The 19,944-nt window shown below is 41.9% G+C and overlaps 1 protein-coding gene across 4 annotated transcripts; it reads left to right on the top strand.

Annotated features, from left to right (window-relative positions):
• The first annotated feature begins 57 nt into the window (after positions 1-57).
• On the top strand, positions 58-19,861 carry nfyc (nuclear transcription factor Y, gamma). Of its 4 annotated transcripts, none has more exons than XM_086178015.1 (11): positions 58-143; positions 11,311-11,414; positions 11,557-11,628; positions 12,552-12,665; positions 14,200-14,295; positions 15,540-15,716; positions 17,394-17,462; positions 17,798-17,956; positions 18,206-18,310; positions 18,448-18,507; positions 18,702-19,861. In XM_086178015.1, exons 2-11 carry the CDS (start codon positions 11,322-11,324, stop codon positions 18,819-18,821), a joined length of 1,065 nt encoding a protein of 354 aa, XP_086034141.1. In that variant the 5' UTR covers positions 58-143; positions 11,311-11,321; the 3' UTR covers positions 18,822-19,861. The 4 variants fall into 4 exon arrangements, with proteins under 4 accessions (XP_086034141.1, XP_086034143.1, XP_086034140.1 ...); XM_086178014.1 differs by lacking the exon at positions 58-143 and adding an exon at positions 3,590-4,147; XM_086178016.1 differs by lacking the exon at positions 58-143 and adding an exon at positions 6,188-6,206.
• Positions 19,862-19,944: the final 83 nt, after the last annotated feature.

Here is a 19,944-nt window from a genome sequence, read left to right as displayed (position 1 = left end):
AGCGATCGAACGGAGAACTACGTCATTACGTTGACGCATCTTAGTGTTTCCGGTTCGAACGGCAGCCATCTTGTTTCCCCTTGCTAGTTAAATAAAATAAATAATACGCTGAGCCGGACTCTACTTCGACCACGTAAAACAAAGTGAGTAGCAAGTTAAAATTCGTGTGCGTGAGGTGCGTTTATGAGAAAGTCGTCCGTGTTGCGTGCGAGTAAGGACAATCACTTCGCTTATTTTCATGTGCCGTTCTTGACCAATAGACGATTGTTTTGGAAGATGAAGATAGGCGCCATTTCCCTCCCCGCTCTCTGAAGCGCTTATTGGTGGCCCGCTGATGCTATGACGGGTGGTCAGGAAACTGATGTTATGTATCCACCATATTGGCTCCTGTGTGACTGATTGTCAGTGGGATTGGCCATTTCTGGAAGAGCCCAAATGGCGTCAGTTGCAGAAGGAACTTAGCCCTAAAAACCTTGATTGGTGGAATCTAGTCCGAGGTTTGATTGGTCTGAAGGACAGACCCAAACGTTGTCTTTATTGGTTAGGCTGCTTCTTCCCAGCTTAGGAAAGCGTTACTAACTTCTATTTGATGACAGGTTTCGTTGTCCGACGGTGATTAAAATTACCCACGCCGCATAGTGACATGTGTGCGGTAAAGCGGTCACCAGTGTGTTTCTCCCCCAGGCAGGCTACCATAAACTCCCCTCACGTTAGCATCCAACCTTAAGCTTAGTCACGTCGCATATTAGTCAACATGAGGCAAAACCGCCGAACTCGCGTACTTAAAACTGTCCGAAGTGATGGATAAGTAGTTGGATCGCATTGTTTCTCGGCACCACATTTGAAATACGCCAACGATCGTCCATGTTCCACTTTCTTTACAATACCAGTCTACTTGAAGATGACTTTTGCCGCGGATCAAATCGCAATAAGCCGTTGTGTCATTGTGTCGTGTTTGCCACTTTGTTCATCCCAACTGACTTTTTAGCAGCTGTTATGTAAGGTTATCGACCTAACGGTCATTGCTGTTGCCGGTCAATATAGTAGAAAAGGCTGGCGCCAGAAAGGTGCTCTGTTACCACCGTGTTATGCTGTCCTTGTAAAAATGAACAGAACTTTTTCGTTGAAGCAGCTCATTTGATCTTGGTATAACGAAGATCATAATATTTGGAAATCAAAGTAAAATGTTTACAGTCGATCACGGGGTGCAATTCTACACAATCGTTCGTATAAACTTTTTCATATTTGTTCACTGTAGGCTGAGGGAGACAGTATTGCTTGGACTACAATTACTGTCTTGTAGACACTCATATTTGTATGAACTCTATTATTATTTTCTCAGAATTGTTTTTTTTCCCTGCCTTAGAAGTTTTACATAAATGACATAAATTATGTGACTTTGTTAAAAACCTTATATCAGTAGAAAATGCACAAGTCTTTTAACCATTCTTGAGTATGGTGGTGTGCATGCACCTGCACAAGCCTTGACACAGCTACCCTTACAAAGTTGTGTGTTTATGAAACCAGCAATCTGGCTAAAATGTGTTTATCTCTAAACAGCCCCAGTGAGAGCAAACACACCTCTCCTGCAGGCACATGCAGGTCATGGGAAGGTCTCATTCATATTGTGACCTTGCCAGGTGTCATTACTGAGGCATTTTGTGTAGTCAGAACATCTACAGAAAGAACTGCTGAAGCACCATGGTCTGTCATTGGAGATAGATTAATCTTTGCACGGCAAAACTCTAATCATTAACTGGATGACTGTAGAACCTGCTTCAGTCCCCATGCTCCTCACAAAAATAGAAAAGGGAACATTTAGCTGTGTTTCTCTGGAGTCTCTATCTTGTTCTCTCAACCTCTCTTCACTTGTTCAACCCCTCCCATCCTGAAACAACTCTCCTCTCTGTCCTTCTCCATCCTTCCGGTTCCCCACCCCCTCTAGGGTTTTTCATTGATGGGCAGATTGCTCATGGTCTCTCTCACTTAAGCTTGCTGTACTCCACACTTCTGCTGAGAATTACAGTCATATGCAGCATAAGCTAGAGGTCATACCTCCATCTTTTGTACAAGTTAGAAGAGTACCGTGTCAAAAGTTCATAATAATCATAACGCCCTCCTTCTGTCACTAGGAACACTTTGCCAACAAAGCCTTGCTTTGTCATAATCACTTTGCATGGCAGATGTAGAGTTTCTGTTGTACTTGATGCAGTTAACATCATGACATGTGCACATGTGCCACTGTGTCCTTCCTTGATGTTGCTAAGTAGAGGTTACTATGTTGGAAGCATGCACATTAAACCATTGGCAAGTTAACAAGAAGGGCATTGTATGACAGTGGTGGTGTGGATTTTTGATGACATTTTAATTGTGGAAATTGCTGTGAGCGTATTTTTGAGGTTAAGACAACAGTGTCTTTGTTTACAGACTTTCACCCATATCTTTTTAGTCTTGTTTATCCACAAATAGGACGAGGACTACATGTGTTCCCTTCTCTCCATTCGCAGCTTGTCTTTAGTCAGCTGATTTTTCCATTTTCCTTGCAAGGTCTTTGCTCAGATCTGTTGTGTGGTCATTAGTTTCTATGTAAATTTGATTGACACTATAATTAGGATTTCATTGGATTATTGTTGTGGTTCTGGTATGTTGCATCACTAAAATGTTCCAATGAGTCACAATAGTTTTTGAATAAAGCCCAGTTCTGTTGAATCCTAATTCATAGTCCATGTGAATAATGAGTCCTCATGCAGGTAAACAATTTTGTTTGTTTGGTAGCATTATATAAATAGCACAATGAATTTCATTATAACAAGTAGGCTGGCTAGAGGCTAGATGTGCGTGCAATGTGTACCTGTGACTGTGAGCAAGGATGAAGGCAAAACCAAGGACAAATTGTGTATGTGTGTAGATGTGCATGTATTCTTGCATGCACGTATTAGACAGTGAGTCTGGGTAGTATGCTTTTGTGCTTTAAATCATGTGGATGCAACATGCAGCATCTACTCTGGCACTTGTTTTAGCCAGTGAGTGCAATCTTGGCTGCCTGCATCACAGTGCTTTCAGCCTGTAGCCAGAGAGCAGAGGCGGGGCAGAAGGAGACATTTGGTTTGACATTGTAAATAAGCGGGGACCAGTTGTCAGAGAGCAGCCTGAGGAACCTTCTCATCCTTCCAGCAGCAGGAAAGGCGGGGACCGCCTGAAAGCAAAAAATGCAGAGGCAAGCCGCCATTAGCACACTTGCACACACTCCCTTATGATTCCTATCCAACGTTATTCGCCTTTTTTTTTCACACATTTTTTTTCCCTCCATACTCTCTTCCTCTTTTCTCTTCCCTGACCCCTATCCTGCAGCTCAAGGTAACTTAGAGCAGGAAGTTGGCTGCATGTGAAAGGGGGCTGGACAGAGGAAAGAGGCGGAGCTGGGGCTGTGTCACAGCTGACTGTTATGTGCAACAGCCAATAGTGCAAGAGGACTTTGAGTTCTCATTGGTTGCACGGGCCAGTGGGAGGTTGGAGCCGATTGTGAGGTGGGATTTGAGTATCACGTAGCAAGCTAGATTGATTACTCTTGAATGTTAAAGGGGAAGGAGGCTAGATTTTTGTGTGAGTCGGGAGTGCCGCTGTTCTGTTTGCTTGCTGCTGTGTTGGATTTCTGTCTACCCTTCACCCTCTTCTTTGCACCGGGCCAGAGGTCAGCTGAAAGGCAAATGTATAGGTCAGCTGCTAGAAAGAGGGAGTAGGATTTGAAGAGTGAAAAACAAAGAAAGAGAGAAGTCAGCTAGTTGAGTGGACTTGGTCTGAAGAGAAACAGCAGAGAAAGAGCTGAGTCTTGAAGCAGTAAGAGGACTCGTGGAGGAGATAGGCAGTGGGAATGAGAAGGGTAGAATAAGCGGGGGCTTGCTCCTCTCTGTATATGTGATCGGAGCCTTTTTAAAGCCATCCAGTGGAGCTAGAGTGCCCTTTGTCTGTTGATACGATCAGAGGATGGGAGGAAGTGAAGGAGCTTGATAGAGTTTTTCTGTCAACCTCTGTGCCCCTTCTTCTTGCTGCAGCTGCTTCTCTCAAGGAGACTTGAACAGTGCTATCTGTTTTCCTCTATTCTGCTGTGCTCCAACAGGGCAGACCATTCACCATGAAGGGCACAGGGGTAAGTCTGACTACTCAAAACACACACCCTCAAAGAGAACACTTGTCAAGTTGGTCAGGCTGTGAGCTTTTTAAAATAGCGTTAACCTCTGTGGACTTTCTGTTGTCTCTCACTACATCATGCACTGCAGTGATGAGATGGTGTCTGTCCTCTAAAGCTATCCCCTGCCCCCTCCTTTTCCTGTCCCATAGTATTCTCCTTCGAAGATTTGAATTGTGTGTGTTTCTCACAGTGTCCTTCAGTTGTCCCAACATTTTATTGTCGGTTAGTTTTATAGAAAAGACTACTTAAAGACATATTCAATTTCTTTTTCTTTTAAATCTTTCGCACAGGCTTTCACTTTTGTTTTGATTTTGGCATTCCTCTTTCTCAGTTAAATGCATAAAAGCACAGTGCTTTTGGAGACTGACTCTGCGCTGACAAGTACTGAACTCAACTTTCTTGCTTGCATTGATGTCCTGGAGGTCTTTGGCCACATTGCCTCAGTGTGCTATTTGGACCCCACTTTCTCCCCAATGTCCTTGTTTACACATTAGCAGCGGGCTGTGACGCAGAGCTTATTAGTAAAGATGACATCCATGTCACAATGACATTTGTTTTAAAAAGAGGACATATTTGGAAAATATATCTCAGTATTGTTGTCATTGTTAAAGCCAAGGGTCCTCAGGGGTGGAGGTGCAGCTGGTTGCAGTGACCTCCGGACACCCAAGGCCCCCACCCCAGCAGTGCCAGACGCCCAGATGGGACAGACTGTCAGCCTGTCAGCTCAGGGGCAGAGGAGGCTAATAGTTTGATCTGATCTCTTCTGATGGTATCTTTGGAGAATGCCTCTTCTCCTACTTGCCTCAGTCTCCCTCTCTCTACTCCCCTTTGCTCACTAATTGAAAATTTCCATTGGTTCCTTTGACAAAACATAGTCCCGTTGGGAGATGAGAGAGTGCAAGAGATTGAGTGAGGGAGACTAAAAATAACTCTTAAGTTGAAGCCCTTGCTGACAAATCCCAGGGTTGGCTGCTGTCTGCATGAGATTTGAATATCATTTGTGTCCCATGCTGGGGAACAAGCACACAAAGAAGAGGAAAAAGTAAATGTAGCATGCAAACACAAACCACCTAGGCATAGCGAAACCTTTCAGCTTATCATATCACTAAGGTGACCAATACTACTACGTGTTCACTCCTTTGCCCTTGTCCCGTGTGTCTTTTATTGTGTATACTCTCCCAATGGAGTGTGTGGGCTGCCAGGGGGAGTCAGCTGTGTTCCAGCTTGCAATATGCAGGTAGCTTTAGCCCTGCCCACTTTGAGGCCAAAGACTAGGCCTAGCTTTGGATGAAGGTCACAGGAATGTGAGATGCAGTCTCTCTGTCAGCAATGAGAAAGGAACGTATAGGGATAGACGTAGAACACGAGGAAAGTGAAACTTGGTACATGGCTAATATTCAACGCTGTTTGGTGTTTTTACTTAGCTTTTAGTCAGAACGCAGCCAGAACCACTGGGGTCACTTTTAAGTGCTGCAGTGAAAGTTGAAAAACCTGTCCTTCTGTTATTCCCCTCTCCCTCCCTCCTCTTTCATCTCTCTCTCTCTCCCTCTTTCTCCCTCTCTCTCTCTCTCTCTCTCTCTCTCTCTCTCTCTCTCTCTCTCTCTCTCTCTCGCTCTCTCTCTCCCCCCTCCCCCTCCCTCCCTCCTCCCTCTCTGGTTTCTCTCCTCTGTTGAATGACCTTGGGAGATCAGTGACTAGCACTTCCTGGAGTTGGCTTGAATCAGAACCAAGGGCAAAGTTTGCAGGGCTGTGTAGTTGGCTGGTTCGGTCCAGTCGTGCGAAAGGGATGTTGCACTGCGGGTCACAGTGAGCATGCCTGTCATTATAATCCTATCTGTTCATTTTTAATCATAGACACAGCGCCAACATCTGTGAACCTAACTGTTGTGCATGTCCCAGTAGTTAATCTATAATTCCTGGCTGGGAACTTCTTGTTTTTTGTTTTTCCTGAGTAGATCATTTACGCCGCATGCTGCAACTATGCCAGCTTATGATATCTGTGATTAGGTTAATCAAGGTGAACAATTTTTATATTTCCAAATTTTTCAATTCATGCAATCGGTTTTGTTCAATGTTTCTTTGTGTGACATTCAGTGCCTAGCTTTGATACATTAACCTCTCTTGTATTAGTTAGAGTCAAGTTGTTCTATTAAACGTTGTAGGTCAAACTTTAAAGTAAGATGCTCTGTAGTTCAGTGATATATTATGGATTTATGTATAGTTATGTTTGTCTTGATTGGGAAACAGTTAAAGTTAGAGCCTTTTTGACCTTCCTCAAAGCTGCCCTCTACGTCACAGTTTTATAGTCGGTAGTTCATTTTTGTCTTTATAATTATGATGCAAAATACTATATCATGCGTGATTACTTGATTATGTGTTTCCACTGTATGCAGTGATTTAATGTTTTATTTGTCAGATACTGTGGACATAGCCTGTTTCAAAGGTTACTTAAAGGTCAGTTAGTTTTTCCACTCTATAAATTAAAAAATCAAAAATATTTGCATAGGACTCACCATGATGGAATGTGGGGGCATTGTTGTTCTGCCTTTGAAATGATTGTGGAGATGATTAAGAGATATTTGACACTCATGACAGCAGTGTTTAAGGCTCAACTAGACATTTGTATTGAATCAATATATACTCTTTTGAAGTCTGACATGAACCTTTCAAAAGCATAAGTTCATATAGCTGTGATGCTGACCGTTAATGTGCCTGCTTCACCTTAATCATGTCAGTTTCTCCATCATCTCTATTTGCGTTGGAGTTACTGTTCAAAGATATACACTTTGTTTCAGAAATCTTTGTATGCAGTTCACAAAGGAACTCACAAGAGTGGCTCAGAGCCCCAGAGCCAACTTTAGTTTCTGTGGTGTAATTGCAGAGCAGCACATCCTCAGCAGTGCACAAGCGCAAACATTAACAACTGCATAGGGCACTTGCATTTGCTACAACTAAAGCTTGGTGATGGGCTGGTGCTTAGCTGTGAATTGGCTTTACACATCATTGCTTTGTATAAACACCAGCAATACTGTAGTATCAAGTCTCTTGGGAGCATTGCACCAGTTTTTAATGGTTTGGTTAAACAAGCATTGAGGAGGTTCTCTTTAACTGCAGCACTGTGGAATCTTTGTAAAAAGAGCTATAGCAAAGAGATCATATAGGGTTAAGGAAAGGTTTGCAGTTAGGGTTACGTCATTATTTTTTCTCAAGTGCATGACAGAGTGTCACTGAAACACCCCAGGGGAAAGTGAAGTCCTCTGCCTCAAATAGGCCTTCAGGTTGTCCCAGACTGCTATGCCTCATTAGTTGTCAACTACTCTCAAGCTGCTGAAGCTCAATTTACCAACTGCAGGGTCATTAAGAAAGCAATTAGATGCCAAACATTTCTATTTAACTAAAGACCAAGTCATCCTTTTGCTCAAGTGCACTCTCTCAAGACAATTCACTGAAGTTGAAAGTTCATGCTCTTCTACTTATCCTAAACAGCTACTGATGATGTGTCCAGATATTGGTCCATTTTTTTAATTTTTCTAAACTCTTCTCTTTATGCTTAACATCTATCAGGTTTATTCGGAGAGGAATCGAAGACTCATGTAAAATGGTATGATGACAGAGTTGGAGTGAGCCGCTGATGCTGCTCTGAATGGCAAATTGATGTGACGTGCCAGTAAAAGGGGGTGGGGGTGTAGAGACAGAGATGGGAGATATGAGACAAGGCCGGCAGAACATTAGTGCTGATTCAGCTGCTGCAAGTGGAGCACAATTGACTTTTTGAGTGAAGTTAGAAGAGGGGCATCAGGTGAAAGTAAGACAGAGAAAAAGAAAGGGAAGCACACTTACGGGTGACAGAAGAACATTGAAAGTACAGGTGAAGAGGCAAGATATGGGGTAATAGGAGGAAGGACAGGTTTATGTTTGAAAAAATAAAAAAAAGCATATGCCCTTAAAAATCTGGTCGTGCACAGTGTATAGGAAACCCAACACTGTCTTCTGTTTCAATGACCTGATGAATGACAACAGGACTGCAGGGAAGAGGAGATGGGAGAACCGCAGTGTAAAACAACACGGCACATTCACCGGCTTAAAAGCATATTGCATTGAAAAACAACAGTTCTATGAATGAATGAAGAAACAGAACCTTCTACCGTGTATGAAAATGTTATTCCGCATTGCTTAATTAAAGTGCAAGATATATTCCAGTAAGTAACTCAGTTAACTAGAGAAAGAATTCGAAATCCAAATTTCCATGAACATCAAATAAGTCAGGGGTTCCAAATGTGGGTTCAAGTGGTCCAGATTTGATTCATAGATGACTTCCGGATATCAAATATTAATAATGTAGTTGCATGTTTCAACCCTACCAATTCAATTTACTATTACTGTAATTTAAATAACTGATACATTTGAAAAATGTATGATGAAACCAATTAGATTTGTCTGTATATCTGATGTTGTTGAACTTTTTGCATTCTACTCATATTCCTTGTCAAGGGCTTTGTAAGAAAAGTGCTGTTTGTGTTTTAAAATATATAGTTAATTGTTATTTTCGTTACCCACACGATTTGCATGGGCTGTAAGGCGTTCACACTTCTATTCTTGGAGTTGAAGCCTGAATAATTGGAAACCTCTCATATAAGAGGACTTGACTTTTGCATTCTCTTATGATAAAGTTTATTCTCATTAGCCTTTTTTGTTATTTCTAGTTGTTCTTTGCAAAAGCATTAAACTCAAACTATAATGTTGCAAAACTCCAATTGACATTATATACCTTTCAATTGTGAGCTAGAAAGTAATTAAACCGTACACTCTAGGAAAATCTAAAAATGTTGGTATCATGTTCAACACAGGTGTAATGTTGGGTTGATGCTTGTCCCCCTTCAATTTGATCAATTTTATTTGAATTTTTCAAATATTGTTTTTTTTTCCCTCCCTCATACTTTTAGCCCCCCTCTCATTGCATGTCTTGTCAAATTTTGGCATCTCCTTACCACTCCCCTCCTGCTGCTGTGGCAACAGCATGGCTGTGTATTTAGATTGAAGGTCAAAGGGTCAAAAAAGGGGGGTTGGGGTATATGTGTGATAATAAGGGTTTTGGAACAAAACCGAGATTAGAAGTTAGTATAATGAACAAGTCACAGGTGGATTTGTGTTTTACTTCTCATCAATCAAATTATTTAACATTCAAAATGGTGTATGCACTGCCTTTTTTAACCATAGTTATAAGACTGATGCATGTCTGTAATTTTTCTAAGCACATTGCTCAATACTTGTTTCTTCACAGGCTCTGAGTTTGAGAAAGCTGAACAAGCTGGCAGACAGCACACACTGATACACAAGGCTGTCTTGTTCAAAATTATCACAAGATAAAGTGCTGATACAGCTGGTGTAATGGTCTGTAGCTGGAAAAACAAATGGCTTTCATTGCGCCTCTTTTTGTTCACCTTATTTGCATGACAATTGTGCTGGTCAGGTTGCTAGTGTCAAGCAGAGAAGCAGACTTCATGATGACCATTGAAGAAGTACCAGAATTTACCTGTGGAAAACCACAATTCATGCCATGAGGAATTCTGAAATGGCTTGAAAACAGGTTTCAATCAACCTTAAAATGCAACCGGACACTAGATTGCCAGACAGAGAAACAGAACCGTTGTCAAGGTCAATCACTTGCCTGTCATGGCCTAGCTACAAGCGACCTGATTGATTTATATAAAGCTACCCCTCACTGCCTTTCTGTCTCATTGATTTAGGGTACTCTATGAACAATAGCTGAACATCACAACGGGATGCAGTAGTGCTTCCCCTATATTGTTAATTGTCAGATAGCCCTTGTTTACTACCTTAGACTAATAAAATAAAGGGCCTGCATTCTGATAAGCCATTAATGTATCAAACAAACAGATCTACAGTTAACAGATCTGAATTTGGGAAGACAGAGCCAATGTCAAAATATTCTCCCATGCTGCAACTGTAGCAGAAAGTAGACTGGACACAGGATATTAAGATCAGTCTTTGATATTGTATTGTTCAGTTAGCTTGGCCTGTCCTTAGCAGAATGATGCTTGTTAACCCTGAGAAGAGGAGAGAGATGATAGGTAATGTCATGCTTTTCATTTTGTGTGTCACCCTTTCTCTGCCTTTGACCCAAATACTGGTAGCTAGTTTGCACAACAGTCGGACTGTGGCCCTGTCTCTTACCTCCCTCTGTTAAAGCCTTTGGCAGTTTGTCTCAGTCTCAATTAATTCTGAGGTGGACAAAGCATTTGCCCCTCCCTTAGCAATAAACACACCCCATCCCTCTTGAGTAGTTTCACATATTCATACTGTTGGTGCGCGTGCGTGCGTGCGGGCGTGTGTGCGTGCGGGCGTGCGTGCGTGCGTGTGTGTGTGTGTGCGTGTGTGTGTGTGTGCGTGTGAGTGTGTGTGTGTGCGTCAAGATTTTGTCGGCTGAATCTTTTCATTGAGGTATTGCAAGAAGTTCTGCATGCACAGACAAGCAAGCCAATATTCCTCTAGCAGATTCCTGGCATGCCGTAGTAACCTGCTGGATTCTCTTTCAAGCTGTCAGACCCCTTGTGGAATTGCTGGCTCTCATTTCTATATGCCTGTGTGTGCCGCTTTCTTTCAGTTATCAACTTTCGGTTGCCTGCATTGGGCAGTAGGCTCATACTGTGCATCAAAACATGGTTTAGAGCTTGTCTCTGTATCATAAAAACAAGCTGCGGTTTTAGCATTGTCCTCAGTGTTTGGGGTCACCCAACTGACTTGCACACAGCAGGCTCACAAAGTAGCCTCAGCTATGTGCAGAAGGTGATTCTTAATTAAGAAGTCTGGTGGTGGGGTCTTTTGGCATGTCCACATCCCACAAGTACAAGAATGGAAGCATACCAGAAACTTATTTTACAATTTACTGTATTATGATTCTAGACTGTGAAGAGAATATGTGGTTCTGACATGCAGGAAGAGCTCTGAGGGCCTCGCGTGTCCTGACACTCTATCCTGAGTACCGGTGTCTTGTGTCTGACTGACCTGTGTAAAGTGCCTTTGAATCTTTTAATGACATGTTTTTGTTTCCTAAAACTAAGCCCTTTTCTTCTGTCCTCTCCTATCATCCATCCATATAGCAAAGTAGGGGATGTCTGCAGAAGCATTTGGAGGCAGCGATGCCCAGCAAACACTTCAGTCCTTCTGGCCTCGCGTCATGGAAGAGATCAGGAACCTGACTATGGTGAGATAACGAAAAAGAAATAACACACTAACAAAAATTGAACAATGAAGTACAAATGATGAATGGTGTCTTCAAAGACGCAAGTAAATATTTTTTTACTCTATTCCCTGTCACCAAGTAAAAACCCACCTATTTATTACAGAAGGATTTCAGAGTTCAGGAGTTGCCTCTGGCTCGTATCAAGAAAATCATGAAGCTGGATGAGGATGTCAAGGTGAGAGCAGTGACTCAGTATGTGGCCTCCTGTGATCATAGAAAGTCGCTCATTTGCTTTGAGAAATCCGAATTTGTTTTTTTTAGACAGAACAGAGGCACAAGACTGAAAATGATTTATTGGCGTGGGGGAAATTAACTTTATTCGACTTGAACCTTTGTGCGTGAATGGGTTAAATATCTGGATCTGTCAGTAATGAGCTTCAGTAAGGAGAGCACTAGCTATGGCATGAGGAGAAACCTGCAGGAGGGGTGTCTTCTGTAACAGTTAACGAATGCTCTTTTTGCTTGTGCTTTTGCACTCCAAAAATGTTGTTGCATCAAGAAAAACCCAGATGCAAGTCATCACCTACTTAATAGGCTGTATTTTGCCTTCTACAATCTAATCTCATTCATGTCAAGTGTGTTTGTGACAAAACGAGTCGCAGACTGGACTTAGAATTTGTATTCGTCATGTAGCGTGCAAACAATGACCTAAAGATAACAGATTCAAAAGCACACTAGTTTCATCAAAGGACTTTGAAAGTCTTGCTATGTGAACTGAGCAAAAGGAAGAGTGATTCTTTTTCCCTTCATTACACCAGATTATCAGCAGGACTGTTCATGACTTGAACATGTCGTGTCAAGAGCACTATCCCCTTAGTTAAGCAGCAGCTTAAAGTGGTAAAGCGATCAGGAGATCACTAACATATCTGAAGACAAGACCCTTCTGGCAGCCCTGACACAGCAGCTTTCACTGCGTGGTATTACTTGAGTTCACCTTGTTCAATTATGCTTAAAATGCATGTTAATATGCTTAAACAATTACCTCATTGTGTAGACTATGTAGTTTTCTTCACTGTAAGGAAGCAGTGATTTGTGGTTGATGTTTGGTAGTAAATGGCTATATACAACCAAAGTTTAACTCTTTTCCCCACTATACAGATGATTAGTGCTGAGGCTCCAGTCCTGTTTGCTAAAGCAGCTCAGATATTCATCACAGAGCTGACCCTCAGAGCGTGGATCCACACAGAAGACAACAAGAGGCGCACACTGCAGGTCAGACACCAATGTTAAGTTGTGAAAAACCTTTGTGTTTTGTATTCTCTCTTTATTTGGTTTTCTATTTAAGATTGCCTGTCCATTGAAGAAACTTTGTGATGTTTTGAACGTTGTTTCCTTACTTCTTCTGCTTCTTATTTACATAGACATCATTATAATAACTTGTTAAATCCTGTCCCACACCTTCATCATGGTGTCTTTTTGGTTTGTTGCTTTTTTCCTCACTGAGTGCTTCTGACTGTGAGCACATACATGCAGAACCCCCATACCAGCATCCCCTTGAGAAATATCCTCTGTTTAGTTCTTTCTCCCTCCATTGACTTTGAAAGCAAAGCCAGGCAGGCGCCAGTGACCCACTTTTCCCTCCGGTGCCATTTTGCCTGCTCTGCTGTCCCAAAGTTGAATAAGATGGACACTGGGAACTATGAAAAGGGGGTGGGGGGGTGAGGCTGGGTACATGAGAGGTCTGATGGGAACAGTTGGAAAATCAGATTAGAGCTAGTCCCACCTGGATGCTAAGAAGGGAAAACTTTGGACCTGAAGATGAAAGCCCTTAAGTCCACTTTATCCATTCACATACCTCTTAGAGATTAGCAACCCATGGATATGTATGTATGCCCACAAACTGAGAAAAAGAGACTGGAGGAAAAAAAAATGATGTCCATTGCAGATAATGTCTTGGACGAGTTCGGAATTCATGACTAACTATTGTTCTTGTCTTAACCCTTCCATTAGAGTTCATTTTAACTCGGTCATTTTTTTTACTGCATTCTTAAAATAGAAATTTTATTTACTACAAAGGTTTCCATGCTTATTACGCTTCACACAGCAGAGGTCACATTAGGCATGCATGCCGTTTCACCAGATTTTCTCCTCTCTACGTAATGGAAAAACTGCCTTCCATTTCCACATGTTCACACATACACACACGTGCATCCGCCAAGTGCTATTGTGAAGGGGGCACGCCACTTGGGGTCACCATAGCAACGCTCATCAATAGAACAAGTGTAGATGTGACCTGGTGTTACCAGATATTAATCAAGCTACTATAAATAGCCTTGAGTGCAGGGAGGGCCACAATGGAGGGGGGTCCTGACAGCCAATATCCTGTGGAAAATTCCACAGAGACGACACACTGCTGTGGATATAGAAAGAGGTATAGCAGCAGAGACTCCGCTCATAAGGAAAACATCATTTATGTTCCTTTCCATTCACTTCACTTTCCCTAGTGTCATCAAAAGTGACCAAAAGTTTTAATAATTCTGCAGTTTTTAAATTTGAGTGCTTTTGAGCAAAAGCTCACGGAATAGATGGCTTAAAACACTGCTTTCACTGTATATTCACACAGTACATGGCTGGTCATGGTTGTTAGGTTCCCTAAATTTGAAGTATTAGGTTTTACCAAAATAAATTTTCTTACCTATTTCAAGCCCTCTTCCTCTGAGCAGTGATTTTGAAGCAAATGTCAGTTTGCTATACTTCTAACTTGAATACACATTGTTAACATGCATTTTTTTTGTCATGTTGACAGAGGAATGACATTGCCATGGCCATAACGAAGTTTGACCAGTTTGACTTCCTGATTGACATTGTGCCTCGAGATGACCTGAAGCCGCCGAAACGACAGGTTGTTTTTTGTTTTTTTTTTAGAAGAAGAAGACTAGATTAGCATTGAAGGTCTTCACCAAAGGTCATTTTGTCTTCACCTCTGGTGCATTTTCATTGTTGGCAACCTCGAGGTGCTGTAAACATCCTTGACTGGAAGCTGCAGTTCGCATGGCAAAAGGCTTTCAGTCGGATGTTTGCAGCGTCTTATTGCTTCTGACAGCGAACAGTAACTAACCCCAGTAGAACATATTTTTAGGGCTGCACGTCTTATCTTATTGAAAGTATGAACTGGATTTATATGTCTAATGGGCTTTTGCCCAACATGCCTGCTTTCTTCCTCAAAATAAGACAAAACAGCATCTCTTCACATGTTTCAATGCAGCAGAATTATAAAGTAGATCTGCTCCCCTGCTGTTATTTGGTTGATATCATAGTCTTACCAGAATATTCTGTTCCCTGTTTTTTTTTTATTTTTAAAATTTTTGTTTTCCAAATGTGAGATCTTAAATCCAGATCGGAAATGCTCATTCTCAATTCATTAGTTATTTAGCTGCTCCACTTTTGAAAAAGTAAATGTATGTTACTGACCCTACTTATCAAAGAGAAGACTTTTCTCTGAAAATATGTCACAGCAAGAGATTGATGTACTGCTCAAAAAATAAGGATACCAGATAGGAGCCTCAGACATTTACATTTCTTTTTTATCAAGTACACTGTCTCCAGGCATGTAAACATCCTACACTCTCAGCTGTGTTGTCATGGAGCTGGGAGAGGGGTGTTTACGCTTCTGGTGATGGAGAAACCTCATCAAGACTATGGCTTGTTCATTAGTCAGTTCGAGAGCAGTACAGGTCAGTATTCACTGATCACTTCATTTGTCATTATTGTTGCACTGGGATCCCAGTCCTGTTGCAGGCAACTGTCTGATATGCAGAAGGGTGAAGAGTAAGCTACATTCCTTTGAATGACCGTGGAACAATATGTTTTCAGTACATTGTTAAAACATAAAATTATTTAATTCCTGTCACATTAGTACAATACAGGTTTTGTTTTGTACAGGTTGAGTTTAACCATGCTCATCCTCTAGCCCAACTGACAAATATATTGCTTGTAATGGATCTTAGGTCAAGATTACATGACTCCTCTCCAGCTTCAGGCCATCAGTTATTTATCAGACTTCCCATCTACCATTACGCCTGCAAAAATAATTCATGGAGATGTAATAGACTGATGGGCAACCTTTGACATGTGTGTATTCTTCAGGAGGAGATGCGTCAGTCAGTAGCTCCAGCTGAGCCTGTGCAGTACTACTTCACCTTGGCCCAGCAGCCCGGAGCTGTACAGGTGCAGGGCACACAGCAGGGTCAGCAGCCTGGCGCTCAAACAGCCACCACCATCCAACCTGGACAGATCATCATCGCACAGCCACAGCAAGGACAGGTACTGTTAAAAATGTGTATGATGTCATGGATGTATGCTATCACTTAGACAGGAAGCAACATAATAAAAAACAGCTGGATTTGAAAATGTCATCAACAGCTAAGAGTCCAAACTGTCGCCAAAGAACTTCAGACAATGCTCTCTATGGCCTGGAGTGAATGAAAAGATTGTTTGTGTATCTGAGTACAACTTGAAAGAGAGTGTAGCACAACTCCACCCTAACCCTCCGACCAGCAGGAAAAGCTCAGACCCTAGACACACCTAACACGCACACAATTACACACTTGTGCACCTCCTTAGTAGTCCTGCAGAGGAAAAGATTCATGTCAGTAAATGTTGAATAGATGGTACTTTATGAGGTATTTATACACACACTTATTATTCTCATAGACTTACAAAATACTTTTTGAAATTGAATTGACTAATAATTGAACCCTCAGTCAATCAGGGATGAGATTCTAATTAATGTACACATAAGGTCTACCATGTGCCTGGACATACCACTATAATATGGCACCATATTTATCATCAGCGGTTAAATTCCCATGACTGCTCACTTGGGTTTTGGATCATCACTAGCAGTGTGTGCCTTGGCATTGTAGAAATGTTGCTGAAGGACAAAAGAGATTGGATAAAACAATGATAGCCATTAGAACACAGGATCACATATATCAAACATAGGCATGTGGGTTGTTACCGCTCTGCTGTCTTGCTTTCTAATGACCTCATCACTACCTTTGCTCCTTGGCTATCTGTAGCTCCACCACAGCGCCTGCAAGTCATGTAGTCATGCTGCTTTGGTGCCTCCTGCTCCTTCAGCTGACCGCCTTTAGCTGAACTGTCATACTGGTTTAGGCCTGGCCAGATTTCAGTAGCCATTCCAGCTGCAGCTTCTGTGGGGAGCAGGGAAGTCACACTCTTGACACTTACCTTATGTAGAGCCCATTGTTGGCCTTTAGTAATGTAGTACTTTAAGAGAGGCCTAATGGGAGAGACAAGCAAGTTTTCCATTTGGATTCCCAGAAAAAAGTGTTTGAGCCTTTTTGAGATAAACTTAAAAAAAAAATTCATAGGAACTCTTATTTTCACCGCATTCTGGTACTTTTTTCCATTCCTCCTTTTGAGGGTCGGCCTTGTTTTCTGTTGGCTTAATCCGAGCACCACGTTTACATGTTTTTGTCAGAGCTCCTTGTCAGGGTTCATGAGTGCAAAAGTGAGTAACCTCTCTTTAGCACAATAGAGTTCCTTTTGAGTGTAAGGTGTTCGCACGACTCGTGTTAAAATACATTTGGACAGACAATGTGAAGGTCGAAAGGTTAACGGATCAGTTACCACTGTTGCACAAAGTCTGATATTTCATTAGGTGAACTGAAAATCCCAGTTGCCCTGATATGAGCCTAGTTCTAATGTTCACGCATATCCACATTTCACAATTTGTATCACTGCCTTTGTCATTTCACTGCAGTTCTACAACAATCCGTTTTACTTGTTCATCTATTAAATGTCTTGCTGCTCATTTATCAGTGTGCTGCTCTAACATTCAAGCTTTTTACATGCACATCCCCAACATGCTTACATTCATGTGTTGAGTTGTTGCAATCGCTGCTTTCTCACTGTGTGTCTTTCTCTCATGTTCCCATTCTCCTCCGCCTGGTCTTTCATTCTGTTGGCCATCAGATGCTTCAAGGTGCCACCATGCAGCAGTTACAGCAGGTGCAGGTGCAATCACAGGGCACACCCATCACGGTAAACACACATGCACACATGCACGTATATGGTCATCTAACACTGAGGTCAGCACTTGTTACCACATGCCTGTAAGGGAACACTGTGTCCAAGCTTCATCCTTTTTTGGTGAGCTTGTAGGCAAGTCGAGATGACGTGCTTCCTCAGATGATGTGATTCATAGAAAGGAAGCTTTCAAACCTGCATTGTCACCTTGTGTCACCATGTTGGCTGTTTGATGATCTTATACAAGGCTTTTAAAACGGATGCATCCTTGACTTTCTGGAGGATCTGAAACAATGTGCTCCTTATGTCTGTCTTTATCTTATCTTATCATATTCTGTGCTCTGTATCAGAGTGCTCCAGTGGCCATGCAGGTGGGTGAGGGCCAGCAGGTGCAGATTGTCCAAGCTGCAGCAGCCCAGGGTCAGGCCCAGACGGCTCAAGCCCAAGGTCAGACCATGCAAGTCATGCAGCAGATCATCACCAACACAGGAGAGATCCAGCAAATTCCGGTAAGAAAACATCGCTGCCTTGTAAATGAAGTTATGAAGTTATTCTAGTTTCAAAGAAGTTGATTATTGCCAAAAGAAGGGAAACAATTGGACAAAATTTTGTATTAAGTAAATGTTTTCCGGTTGTTTTCCAGAAGAATTGTAGTCAATATTGTGATTGTCAAAAGAAGGAACATTCCTGTGACCTGAGCTCTGATGACCTTTGCTCTCAACTACACTTTGTCTCCCCCCTGTGTTGTTTGAATGTAGGTGCAACTAAACACGGGCCAGCTACAATATATCCGGCTAGCCCAGCCCGTCTCCGGAGCACAAGTGGTGCAGGGACAAATTCAAACTCTTGCAAACACTCAGCAGGTAATCTCAAACACAGAAAAAAGTCTCTAATTCATGATTCTGTCTCACTGTTACTGTACAGTACAGTTGAGCCCTGTGTATTTCTGGTATGCTTTTTTGTAGACCACAGTAAATCAATAACTTGTTTTTATTTCTAGATAACACAGACAGAGGTACAGCAGGGGCAGCAGCAGTTTAACCAATTCACAGATGGACAGGTAACATTTTAATGTAAACTCTGGATTGCCAAAAAAGCAACAAATGACAATCTGCCTTTATCTGTGTGTGTGTGTGGGGGGGACTTGGAGCAACTACATGACAAACTGCATAGGACCTGTATTTAATACAGATGGTGTATAAATCCAGTTTGTCCTTATCCGTCTTTATTAATATATCTGTCTTTGTTTTATAGCAGTTGTATCAGATTCAGCAGGTGACAATGCAAGCGGGACAGGAGCTGACCCAACCAATGTTCATTCAGTCGACCAACCAGACAGCGGACACACAGGTCACACAGGTCAGCACTGACTGAGCCCAGCCCGAAACCTTCTCCTCACACTCACAGCACGCACACCAGCCCAAGTGAAGCCACCGACTTCATCAGAGAAAGCCTGCTAAAATTGGTTTGAAGCACTGCTCATTGTCATCATGGATCGGATCTTATTGTCCAGTAATAGATTTAGTACACTGGATCAGAACCGAGGACACTGATTGACCCTTTGCGATAATATTTTTTTTTAATTTTCAACTGCGCATAGACTGCGTTTATTCCTTTGTACTTCTGAAATCCTGCAAAACGACAGTCCTCAACAGCAGCTGTCAGAAAACGTGTGTGTGCTTTATTCCTGGTGGCTTCTTTGTTCCCATTGTCAGTGTCTGTCTACCCACTGGAGGTAGCCGTGACTTCAACACATCCTGTCCGTATGGACAGGATCAGACCCCCCTGCATCATTTTTCTTCATGTGGTTGATGGATGAAATGAAGCCATATACCTCAGATAACATGTACAGAGGGTAAATCTAAGGGATTGTCAAAAGAGGTTCAAAGTCATCGATAATTTCATGTTGTGTCATTTCCACTTTGATGAAGAAGCATGACTTTGAGCTGTAAGGGCTTCAAACTGTATAGTTTAGCCGTGTATGTGAAGGTGTGCCTCTGTTAAAAGCACCCACAACACACTCATCTCTACTTAGTTCCTTTTTTCACTACTCCTCTGAGTTAAGAGCAGAGATGCTATTCTCTGCCTTAATGCTGTTTCACTCGGGTGGTTTTGGAGTCTTGTGCTCCACTTCAAGTCTCATTTACAAACACATGACTCCCCCTTGGGGGAAAAACACACTTCAAAAAAAGAAAAGGAAAAAAGCTCTCAAAGTGTTTTCTTTTGATTATAAAATGTTTTGCCTCTTATCTCTCATTTTTTGTACAGTAATGATTATCATCAATGTTCTTATTGTTTTTGCATGTAGTTTAAACTGCCTGTGTGACATGCAATAGATAGGTACAACTATATTTTTGTTCCCTTTTGTAAGCAGACATTGTGAGAAAAAAATGAATAAAAAAATTATTGTGTAAGAGCGTTGTTTTGGAATTCATGTATACAGCTCACCAGGATATCTTTTGCTTATTGTAGATTATTTCCCAACAGTAGGAAAACA

This window comes from Fistularia commersonii, chromosome 30 (genome assembly GCF_037954325.1).
Source record: "Fistularia commersonii isolate RoL2024-O1a breed Wild chromosome 30, RoL_Fcom_v1.0, whole genome shotgun sequence".
NCBI lineage: Eukaryota > Metazoa > Chordata > Actinopteri > Syngnathiformes > Fistulariidae > Fistularia > Fistularia commersonii.
The sequence above is the reverse complement of the archived record's forward strand: the minus strand, read 5'-3'. Positions and strand labels throughout refer to the sequence as shown.

Bases quoted from the DNA above. Each gene is read 5' to 3' on its own strand.
- nfyc (XM_086178015.1), top strand. From the start codon at position 11,322: ATGTCTGCAGAAGCATTTGGAGGCAGCGATGCCCAGCAAACACTTCAG. The intron at 12,666-14,199 runs GTCAGACACCAA...TCATGTTGACAG, and splicing joins ACAAGAGGCGCACACTGCAG to AGGAATGACATTGCCATGGC. The intron at 17,957-18,205 runs GTAAGAAAACAT...GTTTGAATGTAG, and splicing joins GAGAGATCCAGCAAATTCCG to GTGCAACTAAACACGGGCCA.